This window comes from Rhodamnia argentea, chromosome 1 (assembly GCF_020921035.1).
Source record: "Rhodamnia argentea isolate NSW1041297 chromosome 1, ASM2092103v1, whole genome shotgun sequence".
NCBI classification, from domain to species: domain Eukaryota; kingdom Viridiplantae; phylum Streptophyta; class Magnoliopsida; order Myrtales; family Myrtaceae; genus Rhodamnia; species Rhodamnia argentea.
This window is the reverse complement of record NC_063150.1, coordinates 36,368,571-36,389,448: the sequence shown is the minus strand read 5'-3', so window position 1 is coordinate 36,389,448 and position 20,878 is coordinate 36,368,571. Positions and strand designations below refer to the sequence as shown.

The 20,878-nt window shown below is 40.1% G+C and overlaps 1 protein-coding gene across 1 annotated transcript in view; it reads left to right on the top strand.

The window, feature by feature from the left end:
- Positions 1–20,581, top strand: part of LOC115725971 (disease resistance protein L6-like) — a 38,666-nt gene extending 18,085 nt beyond the window's left edge. The window contains exons 2-7 of the mRNA XM_048278477.1: positions 12,885–13,084; positions 14,009–15,074; positions 15,197–15,493; positions 15,676–17,169; positions 19,612–20,057; positions 20,545–20,581. Coding sequence (XP_048134434.1) covers positions 12,885–13,084; positions 14,009–15,074; positions 15,197–15,493; positions 15,676–17,169; positions 19,612–20,057; positions 20,545–20,581 — 3,540 coding nt within the window. The remainder of the gene's footprint in view (positions 1–12,884; positions 13,085–14,008; positions 15,075–15,196; positions 15,494–15,675; positions 17,170–19,611; positions 20,058–20,544) is intronic.
- The last annotated feature ends 297 nt before the right edge of the window (positions 20,582–20,878 follow it).

Genomic DNA, 20,878 nt, shown 5'->3' with positions numbered 1-20,878 from the left:
TTTCTAAAAATCAAAATTTAGGTGTCAACAACTACCCACCCATAAAACCCAACAAGGAGGCAAAACTATTGGGGTGCGCATGGTAACACTTCGCTTTCAGAAATCAACTTTAGGCTAGAAGTTAATTTTTCCACTTTTACTTAGAAGCAAAAGTTGATTTTTTTACTCCTGCTTCAGAAGTTGAATTTTGATCAGAGAAATTCATTTGTTAAATGATTAAAAATTTTTACTTCTGGAATACTGTTAACACAAAATTTTTTACGACAAAATTATTGTCGAGGGCCAAAAATTTCTTCTTCGTTTTTAATTTTTTAAGTTTCTTTAAAAATTAACTTTTATTATTAAAAATATTATTTACTTGTTAAAAATAAAAAAAAATCATTTTACTCCGACGGCCAACAAATGTTGGCGGCGGGGGGCGGCAATGGTTGGCGGCGGCTCGAGGTGGTCAACGGCGAGCGGTGATGGCGGGAGGTGGTCGTCGGCAGAGGTGGTCGGCGGCGGGTGGTGGTTGGTAGTCGGCGAAGGTCGGAGGTGGTGATTGGTGGTTAGCGAGGGTCGGCGAGGGTGGCGGTGGGCGGTGGTCGATGGAGGTCGGGGGTGATGGTGGGCGACGGAGGTCGAGGGGTGATAGTGGGTGATGGTGATTGGGTGTGGGCGGCGAGCGGGGGTCTATGGGGGCCTGCGGCTATTGGAGGTGGTCGGTGGCGAGGGTTGGTGGTTGGCGGTGGTGGTCGGCGACAGGGGGCGGCAGTGGGCGTTAGGTAATGGTGGTCGGCGGTGGCGGTCGGTGGAGGTCGGTGTTTGACGGGGGTGGGCGACGACGGTGGAGCCGTGATTGGTCAAGAGAGCCGTAATGAAAAGATGTGAGGGCGTAATAAAAAGTGGGTGAGGCGAGAAGTACTTCTTGAGTTGAGAAGTAAATTTTTTTAAACTTTTGAAATTGGAGAAAAAATATTTCAGAAGTGAAAATTCACTTCAGAAGTAGAAATTTCTTTCAGAAGTAAAAATTTCTATCAAACGAATTTCTCGTTCAGAAGTTGCATTATCAAATGGATTTCTCCTTCAGAAGCACTTTTGAAGCAGAAATTCACTTCCATAAGTGTTATCATGCGCGCCCTTAATATGGAAATCAGGGAAAAGAGGGGGAAAAAAAGAGTTAAAGAGAAAAGGGTTGCTTTATATATTCGGAGTGAGTAAAAAATGGTAAAATCTGTCAAACCAAATCGAACCTAACAGTTTATTGCGGCTTGATTTGGTTTGGTTCAAGAGTACTTTTTGAAGAAAAACGGATCAAAAATCAAACAGATCCTTTTTTTTTTTTAACCAAATCAAATGGCGACATTGTATTGTGTAAATTATTAGTTTGGTCAATCAATTTTACCATTTAAATGCGAAGTAGCCTATTGAAATAGATGTTGTCTACATAGCCAGACCCATATGACAAGCACGAAAAAGAAACTCGAAAGAAATTGGGCGTGTGAAAAGGTACACCTTCCATGTGTTCTTGGACTCGATTTTTCGAATTGGTCTCGGCCGACTTTATTGATTGTACCTGCTAGGAAGTGGCCTATACGCGTTTTTTATGGCACCGGGTCAAATTCAAATATGTGGTGCTATAATTTTCCGATAATAGTCCTTGACGTCGCCATTAGCAGGTCCTGTTCATGATGGGAAAGTCAACGTTAGACAAGTTTCCTAATAAGGCTTGAACTGGTCATATGGACTCCAGATTAGATCCGAATATTCCAAAACTCCGTGAATCTATTGGTCAGCAAAGTCAATTTTGCTTTCCCGAATCGGTTGGTACTTGGCCCATAATTTCTACTTTCGTAAAATTAATCATTTTTCAACGGTCCTCTGTAAAGTTCTAAAAGTCTTGGTCGTGACTTCTAATATTAAAGCCACCGGCTTGTATTCGAGATTCGCTAAACATACTTCAACATTACCTATTAGAGAGAGAGAGAGAGAGGGGGGGGGTTGATCCTGCTAAGTGCGAAGTAAGCTCCTATGGCGATATCGGAGACAGGAACAGGCACTAGCAGTCTATTAGGAGGTGAGTATCAAGTGTTCTTGAGTTTTAGAGGGACCGATACTCGCCGTGGATTCACCGACACCCTCTACAATGCCTTGGTTGATGCTGGGATTCACGTTTTCATTGATAACGAAGAGCTTCGACCAAGCGAAAGAATTGGAAGTAACCTTCTGCGAGCGATCGATGACTCTAGGCTTTACATACCCATTTTCTCCCCAAACTACGCTTCGAGTCACTGGTGCCTCCGCGAGCTTGCGAAGATGGTGGAGAACACTTCTAAATCTATAGAAGGGTGGAATAAAAAGGTGATATTACCCATCTTTTATAATGTGAAACCTGATGATGTGAAGTTAAGAACCTCATTGTACAGTAATGACATTCTAAATTTGGAGCAAATGATGGAGGACCAAAAGAAGAAGTTCACCTCTCAGGATGTAGATACATGGCGGGAGGCTCTCAGAAGAGTTGGTGGCACCAGCGGGTTGGACCTCCAGAATTATACAGGGTAATGATCTAACTGCAAATGTGTTGCTTTTTACAATCAGTGGGTAGATTTGACAAAATTTCACTTCTAATTGCCCTAAATTGAAATAAAACGTCTCAATTTCTTTTTTTAATTATTCTTTATATCATGAGATATCCAAATATTTTTTACCTAATAGAACTGTTATCATCTGTCTCCTTTTTCCTAATTTTCATTTTATAAAAATGTGGCTTTGCTTCATCTTTTTTACACTAACTCGATCTCTTGTTAGATTTACTCACAATTAGTATATAATTCTTTCATAATCAAGTTCTCTGGCATACATTAGGAATCTTAACTTAGTAGTAATCTACGTTTTTATTTGTTTATGAAATTAATCTACAAAAAAGATGCGAAAAAGACTTGTTAGATGTTTGAATCAGAATCACTTATTTATATACTCCTCTTCTGTTCTTTTGAATTGTTTTTGAGCAAGAATCGTCGATCTCACAATATAACGACATATTCGTCCATGATTTTAACTTTTCCACTTATTTAATGGTTGTCAATTGGCAAGTAAATGAATTCGTTGCTCTTTCTCAATCAAAACTGTTCAACTTTGTGGCAGCGATGGAGATCTAAGCAAGACCGTTGTTAACGTGGTTGTGGATAGGCTCAAGACAAGACAAAGAAAAGTGACTGAAGTTTTAGTTGGAATGGAGGATCGAATAGCAGCCATAAACAATTTATTAGACATGGACTCTAGTGATGTCCGGCTTATTGGAATTTACGGGATGGGCGGCATCGGTAAGACAACACTTGCCAAAAAAATCTTCAACCACTTATGTCCTCACTTTGGAAGAAACTGCAGCTTTCTTGATGATGTGAGGGAAACCGCAAAAACCAAGGGCTTGGTCCACCTGCAAGAACAATTATTATCGGATATCTCTAATTCTAGAGTGGCTCGTAGCATTGTTAATAGTGATGATGGGATCAAAGCGATTGAAGAAACAATTTACAACAAGGAGGTACTAATTGTTTTGGATGATGTCGATGATGGCAACCAAATCCGAAAACTAATCGGAACGAATTCTTTGTATCCTGGTACAAGGATACTTGTTACCACTAGGAACAATGAGGTTCTGAATATCAGGGGATTTAAGTATAGAGTCAAGCATTATGAACTGGAGGGGTTGAGTGACGAACATGCACTTCAACTTTTTAGTAGGCATGCCTTTGACGACGACTCTCCTCTAGCTGATTACTACACTCTTTCAAAAGACATCGTGTCTACTGCAGGTGGACTACCTTTAGCTCTTGAAGCAATAGGCTCATCATTTTTCGGTCAGAAAAAGAAAATAGTATGGGAAGAGAGGCTAGAGAAGCTATTAAAAACCCCTCATAAGGATGTCTTGGGAAAGCTAAGGATTAGCTATGATGCCTTAGAGCCTGCTCAACAACAAATATTTCTCGATGTTGCATGTTTTTTCATCGGTGAGAATAAGACTGATCCAATATACATGTGGAAAGATTGTGGGTTTGGCCCAGAGGATGCCATTGATGTTCTTATTAACAGGTGTCCGATAAAGGTTTTGGACGATAAAAGATTTTGGATGCATGATCAGTTGAAAGATCTTGGAAAAGCAATTGTTGATCAAGAGCGTAGCAGGTTACGGGCTGAAGACAACATCATTCACGAATTGAGATCAACAGAGGTAAAGTAAGGCCAACTTTAAATTGAAAATTGATTGCCCTGTTCTTAATTGAGGAATGATGTTTCTGAATAGGGAGCTACTCTTCTGTATCAATTTTTCTCTTCGACGAAATAAAATTGTGGGATATTGACAAATTCCTGCTTTTGCTTCCTTAATGTCATTGGCAGATCAACAAAAGCGTTCAAGCACTCGATTTAGTGTCATGGAATCAACCTCGAATGACTGTCATTGCTGAGCAAATTAAACGGTTCCCACATCTTCGGCTGCTATGGATGCATAATATAACCTGCCACGGTGACTTTACGGGCTGTCTTTCCGAATTGAAATGGATCACTTTGCGTTATTATGATGTAAACCGCAAAAGTGATCCACAGTTTATGGCAACCAATTTGCATCTTGAAAATGCGGTTGTGATTAATATTTTTGGTGAGGAGTGGACAGACGATGCGGTGAGGAGGCTAACCAAGGTATGTTAAAATTCCCCTTAGTCTAATTTTCTCATTCAAAGAAGGACAAAATCTAATGAATTCACAGTCTAAGTTTCTCATTTAGAGAGAGGATCAAATGACAAACGATACAAGTTGGGAGCGTAAATCCGTAATTATTTCTTGTACAGACATCTAATACTTTGTCCTGATGTTTTATTGGCTTTTGTAGGGGGCACGGAAAGTGAAGGTTCTCACTCTTCGAGGATGTCGATGGATACATAAGACACCAACCTTTTCCAAATACACAGTTTTAGAGAAGTTGACTATTTCTAGATGTTCATCTTTGATGGAAATTGCCTGCTCTATTGGGGAACTGAGGTGGCTGACTCACTTTAGTATTTCGTATTGTGCGGCACTTGAAAAATTGCCCGAACAAATTGGCGAACTAAAGAACCTTCAGCACCTCTCTCTTTTGGAATGTAGCAACTTGAGGGAACTCCCCGACTCAGTTTCGCAATTAGAGTCGCTGACAGAGCTGAACCTATATAATTGTGATGAGATCCAAGAGTTGCCTAAGCTCCCCGGAAGTTTGACCACTCTAAAGCTTAGATCCGATTCGTTGCAGACTGTCCCTGACCTCTCAAACCTCACTCATTTAGTTGAACTGCTCCTATCCGATGCGTCTGAAGGTTGTTGCATATCAAATATAATTCAACCTTGCGACTTGCAGTGGATTGGGAGGCTATCTAAACTGAGGAAGCAGCACTTGTGCCTTTTAAATGTGCATGCAATGTCTACAGAGTGGAGTTCCCTTTCTCTGATGGAAGAACTTACTCTCCATGGACTAGACTTGCAAACGCAGGGACAACTTCCATCAAATTTGAGAGTTCTAAGTCTCTTTGACACTCGAATGAAACAAGTAGAACTCGATGGGCTTCCTCAGTTGGAAATGTTGACCATCACAAGTTGTAAACTCTTCAAAAGGTTGTCCATTACATCAAGCTTGAGAAAACTGAGAGAAGCCAAGGTGTCATCTTGCACTGAGCTAGTCGAAATTCGATATCTCGGTGTGTCAATGTCGTTGGAGAGCTTATCTGTTAATGAATGCGGATCTTTGGAGAGGTTGGTTTGTCTGTCCGACGAGACAGGGTGCAATGAGCCACAAGTTCCTGAGTTAACTGATGGTTGGAGGAGAGTGTCCCTTGTCTCAAGTTCCCTAAAGATGCTTCAAAAACTCGAGCTGTCAGAGTGCCCAAGGCTACAGGAGATTCATTTTGTTTCAACATTGGAATCATTGAAAGAATTTGCTGTTCGAGATTGCTTTTCATTAAACAGGTTGGGCGGTTTGTCAAACTTGAAGAATTTGAAGTGTTTAAGGATTCAATGGTGCAATAGCCTGCAGGTAGTCGAGGGCATTGACGAGTTAGAGTTTTTGGATCAGTTGGTAATTGAGGAGTGCGAATCAATGGGAAGGATTATTGATGCATCAAGCTCAAAAATACCAAATACGTGCAGCATACTGATCTGCGAATGTGGGAAGTTCACTGACCCTATTTCACCAGACTCGTATCCAAATGTTTCAGAAATCATCACTTGGAAGTCTTACAGAGAGAAGATTCTGAATAGATCAATACAAGCGTCGAACTCTGACATTTTAACAATTTTTCCCGACTGGGAAACAGAAACATGGGATCCTCTATTGGAAAAGGTGCGCCTCCTTTCTATTCATAGATCACTGCTGCCTGTTCTGTTACATTTGCTTTCTATTTCTGTAACAAAAAGGCTTTTCCTAAATAAGATTTAGGCCCGATAGACCTCAGGCAATCTTGTCATCTCCTTCCGCAGGACATAAAAATGAAGAGAAGAAGAGAGAGAGAATAATAGAGTCGGCAAAAGTCTGGAGGAAAATTCCAGAAAGTCTCGCGAAGGTGGGGTTTTTTTTTTTTTTTTCGCTCTCTTGAAAAAGTTCTCACAAAAGGTGTTCGTCTCAAAGAAGCCTGTGAAGTAGGCGAGCAATTCACTCCTAACTCACCGGCAGCTCGTGTGCCGTTTTCGGTAACGTGGGCAGGGCATTTTCGTCCAATTTTTCTGATTTGACCCAATTGCACATGCCACTCCACGGGCAACTGGGTTAAAATGAAATGGCCAAAAAAAAAGGCTAGGTTCTTCGAGTCAACACCAGCACAGAGCTAAAGTTGTTTGCTTCACTCGATTGGAAATGGAGGATCGACAGTGTCGTGTCGGAGGAGAGCACTAGTGCGAACGACTTGGATCGAAGCTTAACTCTGCGAGGAGATTACATGCATGTCCGAGACCTGGGTAGCACTTCTCATTCGTTAAAATTTAGGGTTTTCTCATTGGAAATTGGTGTTTATGTTTGGGTGTGAACTCCTCGGGAGACCATCTATTGCATCAAGTTTTGAGTAAACTGAGAGAAGCGAGGTGTTTCCTTGCGCAGAGCTAATTGAAGTTCAATTTCTCCGTGTTGTGAAATCGATGGAGAGCTTATGTATTGTCGACTGCAAATATTTCGACAGCCAAACATTGCATATCATATTTTGCTTAGTGCTCGGTGCCTTCTAAGCTTCTTTTCCCCTTTGTTTTCCTTTACAAATGTGTTTCTCTTCCCTTCTCTTTGCTTTATGATGATACATCTTTCACCAATCTCAATTTCTCTCACCAATACCAGATTGTTCGTCGCGTATAGCTCTGTTCATATGCCCTGCATTTCCTTGTAAAGTAGGTTGCTCAGCATTACTAGCAGGTGATCGCTAATGATGCAAGCGCCACCCAGCTAAAATGTGCGATGCCACATTTTAGCATCCACTATGTCCACGCCCTAACACCCATTTCCAACTACGATATCATGACCTTAATTGGAGGTGAAAATTCAGTGGATTTGATTATGGTGGTTCAAGCCGTGCATTGGTTTGACCCCCCCAAGTTCTACTCCCTCGTGACCTGTTTGCTCCAGAAGCTAGGAGGTGAGATTGCGGTGTGGTGCTACAATGATCTTGAAGTGAGCCCTTCATTCGATCTGGTCATGAAACGCTTCCACGAACCACCTCAATTTGTTTGTCTCTTTTGGTTCTAATCAGGTTGTATTCTTTCCCTTTCTATAGATCGAATGTTAATTCGCTACTTTGGTACGTCCACAACCAAACAATGGTATGCGATTGTCCTATTTATTTAACAAATTTGTTTGGATTTTACTTTGTTATGTTTCAATTCGGTGTATGCATTTCTAATTACGTCAACGAGAGGTCATTTGTGAATACGACTTTGCTGATATTGTTCAAGACTTGTTGATTTACCACTCTGAGACACTTGCAATTATAAGAAATATGAATTCTATTTTCTCCATTGAAGTCTTTTTCAGCATTGAACAGATTGTGGGCCGACTCCCACATTCTCGTGAATGCAGGCCCAATTTGGTTGGAACTTGTCCAGTACGAATTGTAATTTCACTGCCCCATCACTCGAACTCATTGGGTTAGTAATGCAAGTCGTAAAAAGCATGCATACAAGAACATCTCAATAACAGAGGCATTACAAATCTCTCGTAGTTGATGTGATGGCCTTTCAAAGCGCCCATTAAGAGGATGACAACTTTTGCCGCTCAGTTTCCGCCCATTAAAAACTTGCCTCCACGTGAATCAAATACAACTCTTGCTACCCATGTACATGAATTGAAATTCAAAACGCCTAGTGGCCAAAACAAAACGAAAAATTGAAAAACGCTTGCCTTGCTAAAATAATGAACTAAAATCTATGGCTTGAAAAAAAAAAGGAAAGAAAAACATAAAAGAAAAAAGGTATTTAAAAATTATAAAAAAAAAAGTCTACGTTAACGCTAAAGGTGTCAAATGGACGGGCCGGGTCGGGTTTGGTCGGGTTGAATATGGTCCGACTCATATTGACCAGTTTAATTCGTTTTGACTCATATTTAATGACCCATACCTAACCCCACTCGCAACTAACTCATATGCAACCCCGACCCATTTTGATCTATATTACCAAAACACACTAATATTTGAGGAAAATATATAAAGCTCATTTAACCTACTTTAAGCTCTTAACATGTATATATTACTTGGATAAAAACTTCACATCAAATGAAAAAATCAAATTAAAAAAATTAAAAAATATAAAAATGTAAAAAAATTATAAATTAAAATACTTATTAAAAAAAAAGCATGGCAAAATGGGTTGTTACCCACATTTTTTTTACTCGAAAGTGACCCATATTTAGTGAGTCTAGTTTCATATGGGTAACTCGTTTTTTGAATGCAAATATACATGTGTTTGATGAATTTAACCGATTGTGAAGTAGAGATGGCCGGTTCCGGTTCCGTTTTTTAATTTTAATTTTTAAAATAATAAATAATAAAATAAACATACTGAATTATAAATTATAAAATATAATCAAATTGTACATTGTAATAAAATGTGGGAAAAAAAAGGAGAGAGAAGGAATAGGCTTCAACTTAATGAATTATCATTAAACGCCTACATATCTTTTTGGGGATAGAAGATCAAAGCCCATGTAGTTCTTTTACCTTTGATAACTCCAACTTACCTCATCGTCAATCGTCGCTACCCGTTGTGGTACCCGTGGCGGTGGTATCTCCAATATCATCACTAAAAAATTCATGTTCTCGATCCAGCTCTTGGTGTTGAAATTTCGCCCTCATCCAACCGTCGACACAAGCTTGAGCTTCCACGGACTCCAGGCTTAATCTTGAATGGCGAGAGTCCAAAACTAATCCTCCAACACTAAATGATTGTTCAACCGCAACCGGTGAAGAAGGGGTTGCTAATATCCGGCGAGCGATGAGGGCGAGAACTGGATAATCGATTTGGTGACTCTTCCACCACTTTAGGATTTCGAAATCAGTACTATGTTTTGCATCACGAAACTCAAATTGAGTGGTTAAATATTTTTCTAATTCAGAAATACTACATGTTGCCCCTTTTTGGTTTTTTTTTGCCTAATCTTGAGCATATTATACCCTCTACTAAGTGAACTATCACCTTCATTACGTGAGGCAGTAGATTGTAAAGATCCAGAATCACTTAAACCATATCTACTACAAAATTCTCCATATAATACTACTATAAATTCTTTAACATCTCCTTGTATATTTGAAATATCTATTGAATCTTCCAAATGGAGTGAAGAGTAACGTCTATATCAACTTGTCTATTGTAATGATGATGATGCCCGGGATTGAACCAGATGCACTCGTGTTAGATTTTGGCTAGCTCGGACTCTTCAAGGCCAATGAGCACAAGTGTGTGTATGGCCAAACATATCCCGGAATCATTGTCACGATCGATCACGGACAGCGAAAGATGTTCCAAAAATAAATAATAGAACCAAGTAATTTTGTCTTTAGTGGGTTTGATCCTGTCGTGTTCATCGTGTACATCCAAAACCGAAGAACAATAACGTGAGATCAAATGAAGTTGTTGGGGTCGACATGTTAAGCTAGAGCTAGCTTAATTATGCATCTTAACAAAAATCATCATAAAGTTGTGTAGATCTCGCGCTATTATGGGAGTAAAATATGTGGATACGTGGCATAGAGATTTGTTTGGGCATTTGGTGTCAAATCGAGAGGAGATGGCAGGTCTGTTCGACAAGGAAGCCGAGATCTACATTGATGCTCGTCCAACATACCCGGCAGACTGGTACTCCAATTCGAACCCTAATTACAGACCTGACAAAGAAAATTTGAACCCTAATTATATCACATTTGACTCAGATCATTCACAGTGAAACCCTAATTAACCCTCAATTCGCGACCCCTTCGTTGATTTGAATCCCTTTGCCCCTCAATTTGAACCCTAATTTTCTGTCAATGTCACTCAACCCCATCAAAATCAAGCGTTGGCATCGTCGATCTCGAGATTCCGCAATAGAAATGACAAAGAGTGCTCGTGGTTTGGTGTCCGGGTAAGTGGAGAATCTTCAAGTTTTAACAGCAGCAGAGAAACATGGTGGAGAACAGCCGAAAGATAGATCTTTCATTGTAGCCTCGATCAGAGTGTTTTTTCGTTGTCTTTTGTTCTATAATATTTTTGTGTTGCCGAGGTTGGTTTAAAAAACATAGGAAAAATTTCAAATAAGGACCAAAGTGCTCTTAATTTTTTAAATAAGGATATGAAGTTAACTTAATTTAAAAAAAAAAAACTTGTAGTGCTCTCATTGTCTTACATAAAGGCCTGAAGTTGCCATAACTGTTTGAGATAAGGGCCTGACCTCGCCAATCGGCCGGCCGAACAAATACTCCTACCGATCAAGGGCATTTTTGTCAAAATAAAATTTCAACTTTATTTTGAACGAAAATGTTCAAAAATGTGCCTTCTTTTTTTTTTTTTTTTTTGTTGTCAAAGTACCATTAGTTCAAAAGTGTTCAAAAGTGGATTCTGAAAAGATGTTGTCTTCATAGACAGAGCCATGTGACAAGCACGAAGAAGGTACAAATTGGGCGTGTGAAACGGTGCACCTCCATGTGCTCTTGGACTCGGTTTTCTCAATTTGGTCTCCATGTTGCACCCGCTGCGAAGTTTCCTATACGCGTTTTGAGGGCCCATGTAAAACTGTGCCTAACAGAGAGAGACAGAGAGACCCTGCTAAGTGCCTACTCACTTACAGGAACGAGCGCCCACAACACATTGGGAGTTCAAAACCAAGTGCTCCTCAGTTTTTGAAAAATCATTACAATTTGAGTGCTAGTAGTTTAAATGCACAATCAAGGAATATAACTTGTCAAAAAAAATTTGAAGGGTCCTTTCCATAATTTAGATGTAGGAATTTGTTCCATTAACTTAAAAAATTTAGTCCATAAGTATTTCAAATATACGCATACAATTATAGACATTTATCGAAATATGCACAGGAATAAAAGATAAGAATTGGAGATTTGCTAGAGTGATCGTGAAATGTAAACTGATGAGGCTAACAATATCACATCGAGAAGGGATGAATAGGTTATTTCGAAACTTTTTCAATTAATTTGCAGATCAAAGATTAATATGAAAAAGATCGGATACGCAAATGTTTTACAAAATAGAATCTGAGTGTGTGTGCAGAGCAGAATAAAAATAGGAATCACTTACTTTAGAACCAATCGCTCTTAATAGCGAGAGCTATATAACAAGCGCGTAGAAGAAAGAAATTGGGCGTGTGAAAAGGTACACCTCCCAAAAAAAAAAAAGAGGTACACCTCCATGCTCACCACAAGAGAAAAAAAAAAAAAGTACACCGCCATGTGTTCTTTGGCTTCTCATGAAATTACCTACAGCTGGTACAATGTGCTAGCTGGAAAAAGTATTACAGCAGTGGCTATTGACTGTGCTAAAGGTACATTTTATGAGGAAATATTGACTAGTTAATTGCAATTAATTACAACAAAAGAAAAGTCATCAAGGTGAAGTAAATATGTGCTTAGACAATACTTAGTTAGAGCATCTTTCTAGACAATGCGCAAATCCAATCTGTGCAATATGTTGAGAGTTGATCCGTTAGGGATATTTTCTTATTTTTATATAGGCATCAGGTGAATTTAACATATTGCACTGGGATTTTAATAAGTTTCAACTGTAGATGTAGATATAACAATCATAAAGATTTAAATGTTTGAGAATAATCCAAAAAGTCAAAGTGAATTCAGAGTAGACCCATGTGACAAGCACAGAGAAGAAACTCGAAAAAAAAAAACAAAAACTTCAATATTAAAGTCACCGACTTGTGTTGAGGTCCGCAAAAAACATCGTCGCGAAATTTCTTATGCCTGGTACAATTTGCTTGATGAAGAAGTGTTCCAATAGTGCCTATTAGACAGAGAGAGAGAGAGAGGTGACCCTGCTAAGTGCGAAGTTCAGCTCCCAATCCTATGGCGAACTCAGGAAGCAAGTACGAGGTGTTCCTCAATTTTTGTGGGATGGATACCCGCCGTGGATTCACCAACACCCTCTACCATGCCTTGGTAGGTGCTGGGATTCACGTTTTCATCGATAATGAAGAGATTCCACGAGGTGAAGAATTTAGTAAGGAGCTTCTGCAAGCGATCGACGACTCCAAGCTCTACATAACCATCTTCTCCCCAAACTATGCTTCGAAACACTGGTGCCTCCGCGAGCTAGCGAAGATGGTGGAGAACGCCTTTGGACCTGAAGAAGATGGGAATGAGAAGGTGGAGAGCACCTCTAAACCCGAGGAAGATGGGAATAAGAAGGTGATATTCCCCATCTTTTATAACGTGAAAACTGATGATGTGAAGTCGAACACGGGTTTGTACAGTAAGGCCATATCGGAGTTGGAGCAAAAGATGGTGAATCAGAAGAGGAAGGTCAGCACAGAGGAAGTAGAGAAGTGGAGACGGGCTCTCCAGAAAGTCGGTGGCATCCAGGGATGGGAGCTGGAGAAATATGATGGGTAATCATCTAACCGCCACTATTTTAAATCATGAGATATCCTTAAAAATTTGGCTTGGGTTCATCTTTTTTATACTAACTGGATCCATTTGTGTGTTAAGATTCATAGTGTATGCTAGAGATTTTGATTATGAAACTGGATGCAGTCGCATTTGTTAACTTCATCTTTTTCGTCTTCTTTTTTTTTTGGATGCGCAGAAATCTTGATTCTTTTACTTGATTCAAAGATCAAACATTTCTGTTCCTCTTTGCCTTCAACTTAAACTTGTAATGGATGTTCAAGTTTTGAGGGTAATGTTTATGTCAATCTTGTTTTTACTGAGACAATGATATAGTGAATAAATTTTTAGTGTCTTTTTTTTTTTGGTAAATAATTTTAGTGTCTTTGAACACGATGAACATTAAGAAAATGAAATTACAAAACTTAATGTTGCTTAGTATATTTATTTCGCTAAACAATAAAAAACTTCTTCTTACACAGTTTTCATTAGTCGTTATTCGGCGTTCTTTCCTACATCCAATAATATGTGAAAAGGATACCGCAAGCGCCATAACTTTCACGTGATGATTAATAGGATTTCATAATTTTTGCAGATCTCGTAACATAAGCAGCACTTATTTACATACCGCTTTTTGTTGATCTCATAACATAACGATAATATATTCTAATTATGCCATTCATTCATAAGCTGATAGTCTCTTACGTGGGAAAAATTCACTAGGTGACGTTTGGATTAACATTATTTAAGATAATTTGATTAAAATTAGCTGGCGATTATAAAATAAGTTGATTCCCTCCAAAAGAGTTTCGACCTCGCATTCCCACTCGCATTCCCACCCGATTACTTAGTAGATGGTCGGTTAGCACGCAAGGGAATTGAATTTGTTGCCTTTTCTCAATTTAAACTGCTCAACTTTGTGGCAGCGATGGGCATCTAAGCGTGTCGGTTGTTGAAGAGGTTGTGAGGAAACTCCATACAAGACAAAGAAAAGTGATCGAAGATTTAGTCGGAATGGAGGATCGAATAGCAGCCATGAACAATTTATTAGACATGGACTCTGGTGATGTGCGGCTCGTTGGAATTTGGGGGATGGGTGGCACGGGTAAAACAACACTTGCTCGAATAATCTTCAATGAATTATGTCCTCGCTTTGGAAAAAACTGTAGCTTTCTTGCTGATGTGAGGGAAACGGCAAAAACCAAGGGCTTAAACAAGCTACGAGAACAATTATTGTCTGATTTATCTTGTTCTAGAGGGGCTCGCAACATTGTTGACACTGAAGACACAATTTGCAGCAAGAAGGTACTGATTGTTTTGGATGATATCGATGACAGCGACCAAATCCGTGACCTAATTGGAGTGAAGTCTTTGTGCTCTGGTACTAGGATAATCGTTACCACTAGGGAGAAAAATGTTCTGAATATCAGGGGATTTAAGTATAAAAGCATGCCCTATGACATGGAAGGGTTGAGCGACAAAGATGCACTTCAACTTTTTAGTAGGCATGCCTTTGATGTTGACTCTCCTCCACCAGATTACTTCACTCTTTCGAAAAATATTGTCTCTACTACCGGTGGACTACCTTTAGCTCTTCGAGCCATAGGTAAAATGCTTTTTTCGATTAAAGAGAAAAATATATGGGAAGAGAAGCTAGAGAAGTTAAGTAAAATACCTCATCATGATGTCTTGGGAATGCTACAGATTACCTATGATACCTTGGAATGGGATGAACAACAGATATTTCTCGACATTGCATGCCTTTTCATCGATTTTGATAAGATTAATCCAATCTACATGTGGAAAGCTTGTGGGTTCAGTGCAAATAGTGCTATTACTGTCCTTATTGACAGGAGCATGATAAAGGTTTTAGACAATAATACATTTTGGATGCATGACCAATTTATAGATCTTGGAAGGACAATTAGTAGTCGAGAGTGCAGCAGGTTATGGGCCCCAGATGATATCATTCGTGAATTAAGATCAACCGAGGTAAATTATGGCCAAATTTGAATTGAAAATTGCTTAACCTCTTCTGTTTCATCTTTTAGGTCTCTTCGACGTAATAAATTTTTCACTAAATTCCTGCTCCTGCTCCTCATTGTCGGTGGCAGATCAACACAAGCGTTCAAGCACTGTATTGCAAAGACTTGTCATTGATGGGGGTTGATAAGCATATAACTGTCACTTCGGAGCAAATTAAACGGTTCCCAAGTCTTTGGCTGCTGCGATTGGGAAACATAACCTACCAAGGCGACTTTACGGGCTGTCTTTTCGAGTTGAAATGGATCAATTTGGCTTACGATTATCGATCATCGTTTGCGGCAACCAATTTGAATCCAGAAAACGTGGTTGTGATGGAAATTTTTGGACATGGGATGAGTGAAGATGCGGTCATAAGCCTGGTCGAGGTATGTTAGAATCCCCCTCGTTCTAATTTTCTCATCCAATCAAGGACAAAATTTAATGAATTTACAGTCTAATTTTCTCATTTAGCGTGAGGATCAAATGACAAACGATACGAGTTGGGAGCCTTAACCCATATTTATTTCTCGTACGAACTTCTGTCCCGATGTTTCATTGGCTTTTGTAGGGTGCAAAGAAGCTGAAGGCTCTCACTCTTGAAAATATTCGGTCGCTACATAGGACACCAACCTTTTCCCAAAACTCCGTTTTAGAGAAGTTGACTTTTCATCACTGCGAATATTTGAAGGAAATTGATTTCTCTATTGGGGAATTGACGTCGCCGACTCACTTGATTATTTTTTCGAGTGAGGAACTTGAAAAATTGCCCGAACAAATTGGCAAACTAGAGAATCTTCAGCACCTCTCTCTCTTGGGTTGCCAGAGATTGAGGGAACTTCCCGACTCGGTTTCAAAATTGAAGTCGTTGACGAATCTGAATGTAGCATGCACGGGAATTACAGGATTACCGGATTCCATTGATAGACTACAAAGCCTGTCATCTCTCTATCTATATTATTGTCATCAGATCCAAGAGTTGCCGAAGCTCCCCGAGAGTTTGACCACTCTACTCTTTGAATCGGAATCGCTGCGGACTGTCCCCGACCTCTCAAACCTTACTAATCTAGTTGAACTGCTCCTATCTGATGGCTCTGAATTTAATGGAAAATCGAATATGATTCGACCTTGCAACTTGCCGTGGATTGGGGGGCTATCCAAACCGAGGAAGCTGGACTTGTGCCTTCTAAACGTCCACACAACGTCTGCTGATTGGGCTTCTCTTACTCTGCTGGAAGAACTTACTCTCAAAGGACTAGACTTGCAAAAGCTGGAACAACTTCCGTCAAACTTGAGAGTTCTAGAGCTGGATAACACTCGAGTGGAGGAACTAGAACTCGATGAGCTGCGTCGATTGGAAGAGTTGACTATCAGAGGGTGTGAGCCCGTCAAGAGATTATCCATTCCATCAAGTTTGAGAAAATCGAGAGATGCCGAGGTGTCTTCTTGCAACAAGCTAGTTGAAGTTCAACTTCTCGGTGTATTAGAATCGATGGAGAACTTGCGTATTAGCGAATGCAAATCTTTGGAGAGGTTGGTTTGTCTTTCGTCGTCGTTGGAGGAGGCAGGGTGGAATGAGCTGCAAGCTCCCGAGTTGAGTGATGGTGGGAGGAGAGTGTCCCTTTTCTCGAGCTCCCTAAGGATGCTTCAAAGACTCATCCCGAGCACGTGCCCAGAGCTACATGAGATTCAATTTGTTTCAGCGTTGGAATCATTGAAAGCATTTGTTGTTCGAGAGTGCATTTCGTTAAAAAGGATAGGCGGTTCGTCAAACTTGAAGAATTTGGAAGATTTAGAATTTGGAGACTGCGAGAGCCTGCGGGTTGTGCGGGGCATTAACGAGTTGGAGCGTTTGGGGCGGTTGCAATTTTATAGGTGCAGATCAATGGGAAAGATTATCGATGCATCAAGCTCAAAAATACCAAATGAGTGCTGGATAGATATAGAGGATTGTGGGGAGTTACCAGGCACTGGTCCGTCGGATTCAACTATCACTTGGAAGCGTTACAGAGAGAAGATTCTTAATGCAGTAACACAAGCGTCGGACTCAGGTCCATCGGAACGGGTGCACCTTCTTTCTATTCATAGATCATCACTGTTTCTTTTTCTTTATTCGCTTTTTCTTTTTTTAAATTTCTGCTTTATTCTAGTGAAGATGGACAGTGAAATGATTCTAAAATGTGCAACCACGGAAAATCCCCGTTGTTCTAGGAATCTTCATTTGCTATAAGTGTATCTTACACCACTCACCACCTGACTGAAAATCAATACTCTCCTTCCTATTTTGTGCTTTTAGTTCCTTCTGTGCTTATCACAATTACTCAAATGACGTGAAGCCTATTTTCACCTCCCAAAATTGATGATGAAACTTCATGTCTTTTTTTTCACTTACTATAAAGGAGATTGTGCAATAGGATCATGCAATCTAACAAAATCATCATATACCAGAAAATTAAATAAGAAATAGATTCAACACACACCAATTTGCGTAGCTTGTTCCAAAGAGCTCCACGAGAAGAGTAACAATGATGGACCTGCCACAAAATTAGGAGATTCTAACATAAAAAATAGTCTCTCGATTCCAAGCTCCGATCCCACCCAATCCACATCTAGTGTATCGCTCAACCTCAAATACTATTTTTCTCAAACTAAAACTCACGTAGAGAACCATAACAATTTTAAAGAAGATACAACATGTAATAATCATACCAAAAAGATTTGAAAATAGGGTTTAAACACATCCTACGCTTGTCCTTTGCGCCAGGATAGCTGGTCCGGGCTCGACCTAGTATGGCTTGACTCTCGGGTGCCTCTGCAAGCGTCCGGTCAATACTGGTGACATTCTCGACAAATCTCCACATTGGCTTGAGTAAACATAGGCTGACCATGTAAATTACCAACAGCACGTGAAAGATCAAATCTGAGTACCACACCTAGACATGACATATACCTCTAACAATCAACGGTCCTAGCATGTGAAGTACGAGACATATGCTCCACCTCCTCGCCCATGCACAATGATGACTTAAATGATGTCTTAAACGGGCACCAGGAGGGGTATTTACAAATCTTACCAGCTTCGTGTCGTGGTCCTTCGAACTACACTCCCGTAACTCTCCGAGTTATTCTCAACATTTCAGTTTTCCTATCTATTTGAATCTCCATGTGCGACACTTCATCCGCTGCTTCCAAATTCCTCAAGTAGGAATTTGCATTCAATTGTCCCTCCAACTCATCCACCTTCACTGACAACCGCAAAGCCTCAAGTCTGTACTCACCCCAAAATATCTGTAAGTTGTTGAGGAATACTACCACACTGCAAAATCTATCTCCTCACCGGCACTCTGCTCATCTTTGTGCTTCTTTTGCAACCTCTGTCGATTTTTATGTACACCATTTTCATCTTTCCCTATAATTGGTTACTCCTATTATGAATTAGAGCAAACTCGTCAAAAGATAACGTCTTTGCTAATCATAAATTAAGGTGACAACTCATTTGTACCATATGTTGTGTTCCTTCACCCCAAGTGCATAGTTTAGGAATTTGTATCTCCTTGTCCTTAGCTTCAGGAGGCCATCTTTCACACGAGTATAAGTAGGGCAATTACACATCTCAATCCAGTGTATTTAGCAACTTTCTCGACCACATTTCCTCATATTAGTGCTATCAGTTGAAATTGATGGCTATACTACATGTTGTATTCATGGCCAAAATTTGGAGAGTAAAGACTGAGGCCTCTCCCACGAAGTTATGCTCATCTTCCTCCCAGTTTGCTGAAGTGTGGAGGGTGGGCAGTAGTGTGGCGTCTCACTAAGCCTTCCTCAGTGCTAATCGGTTAAAAATTTTAAAAAGCTAAAAATTAGGGATAAGAATTAAAAAATTTAATAAAACTAAAAGATTACTTTTGAAAAAGAAGGTAAGAGCATCGGGCTTCGTTGGCAAATGGCCCATGACCATTATCGAGTATCGGGGAGGGCCGTTGGGCCTCGTTTGGGTTAAATGGCGGTGTCACCATTATCGCCATAGACAATCTACCGGCCAACAATCAAGCAAGCATTATATTTATCCCCAACCGACACTTTGGGTGGGGGCTAACAAAGCAAGCTACGAGACCAACCTAACGCCATTTCGACAACTATCATACTAGTACTTGATCCTTACAAAAATCAACTTTTGCCTGCAAAATCAGATTTCCCTCTTTGCTTAACTTGTGTCAAGTCTTGGGAAAGTCATCAAGCAGATCAAAGCTTAACAGTTGCTCCGTTCCAATTTTGAGGGAATGAAGATATTCGATTTTGTGAATGCTGCTTGATTCTAATAGATTTATGTTCAATTGATGCTTTAGGAAGCATTCTTAGGGTGATAAGACTTTGAGGAAAACCCTTTATGATGATTCTTACTACTGCTAGGCAGTTGCGTTTGAGCGTTATTGTCATATGATATTTGGGGAATATGTTTTCTTCTTTAAGATGTTTAATCCACATTAAATATGATATTTCTCCTCAGCAAGATTATGGTGACGAGGATGATGACAAGAAGGACGACGGCAAGGATGACAACGAAGAGGACGATGAGCATGAGGACCATGAAAATGATGACGGTGAGGATGACGAGGTCAACAATGTGCATTCGTCTCGTGGGCCTTCGCCGGATTCATCCATGGACGATAATGATGAGAATGATGATGTCGACAAGGAATTCGAAGGTGAAGCTGACCGTAATAGCTATAGCAAGGACGACGAGGACGATGACCATGATCATAACGAGGAAAAAAATGAACATGAGGTTTTGCAGTTATCTCATGGGCCTCCACCGTTTTGTTTAATGGGCGATAACGATGAGAATAACGATGTCAACGAGGAAGGCAAAGGCGACAGCAACGGTGACGAGGAAAGGATAAGGAAGAGGACGAGGAAGAGGAAGAGAGGGACCATGAAGATGCCGAAGAGAAGGTAAGAGACCACAACAACCTAAAACTTAGCTGAAATATGTTTTCTGCTAAAAAGTTCGGGCTGGCTTTTTGATATGCTGAAACTAAATTTAGCAATAGTTATTGCTCTAGATCACAAGCTTGCTGCAACTAAAAATTGCGATTGAAGAAATTGATATTGAAACTACCGGTTTTGAAACTAAAGAAGACTTTCTGCACATCATTGTCCCCGACTTTGCCCTACTTTCTTCAAATCTAAGTACCTACTGATTGAGAGAGAAAAAAAGTAGCAAAAAGAGTCACACCAGTAATTTTTATTAGTCAATTTGGACTAAACTAAGGGATTATGTTGATTCTGGCTGGTTGCTTGCATTTGGATATGCCATTCGATATTTGAGGGCTTTGACCTTTTCTTGTTAAGATGTTTAATCCACCTTAAACATGATATTTTTCAAACGGCCCTCTCCTCAGCATGACAGTGATGACTACAACGACAATGAATACTACAGCGACAAGGAAGACAATGGCAATGAAGATGACGACTGAGGTGACTAGGAAGACAATGCGCATGAGGTTTTGTAGTCGTCTCGCGGGCCTCTACAGGTTCATTGCATGGACAACAACGATGAGGAGGAGGAAGACGAAAGGCGAAAGCAAAGCGTTGGCTACAACGAGAAAGAGAAAGAGAGCGATCATGAACAAGCCGAAGAGGAGGTAAGAAATGGAACAGAATGACGTACTTGGCTTTTTTCTTTCCCTTCGAAACATGGGGCGAGCTGACTATGACTACTAGTTGAAAGAGTGTTAATGTCCACATCCTTATGGTCTCAAGAGCTGATCGGC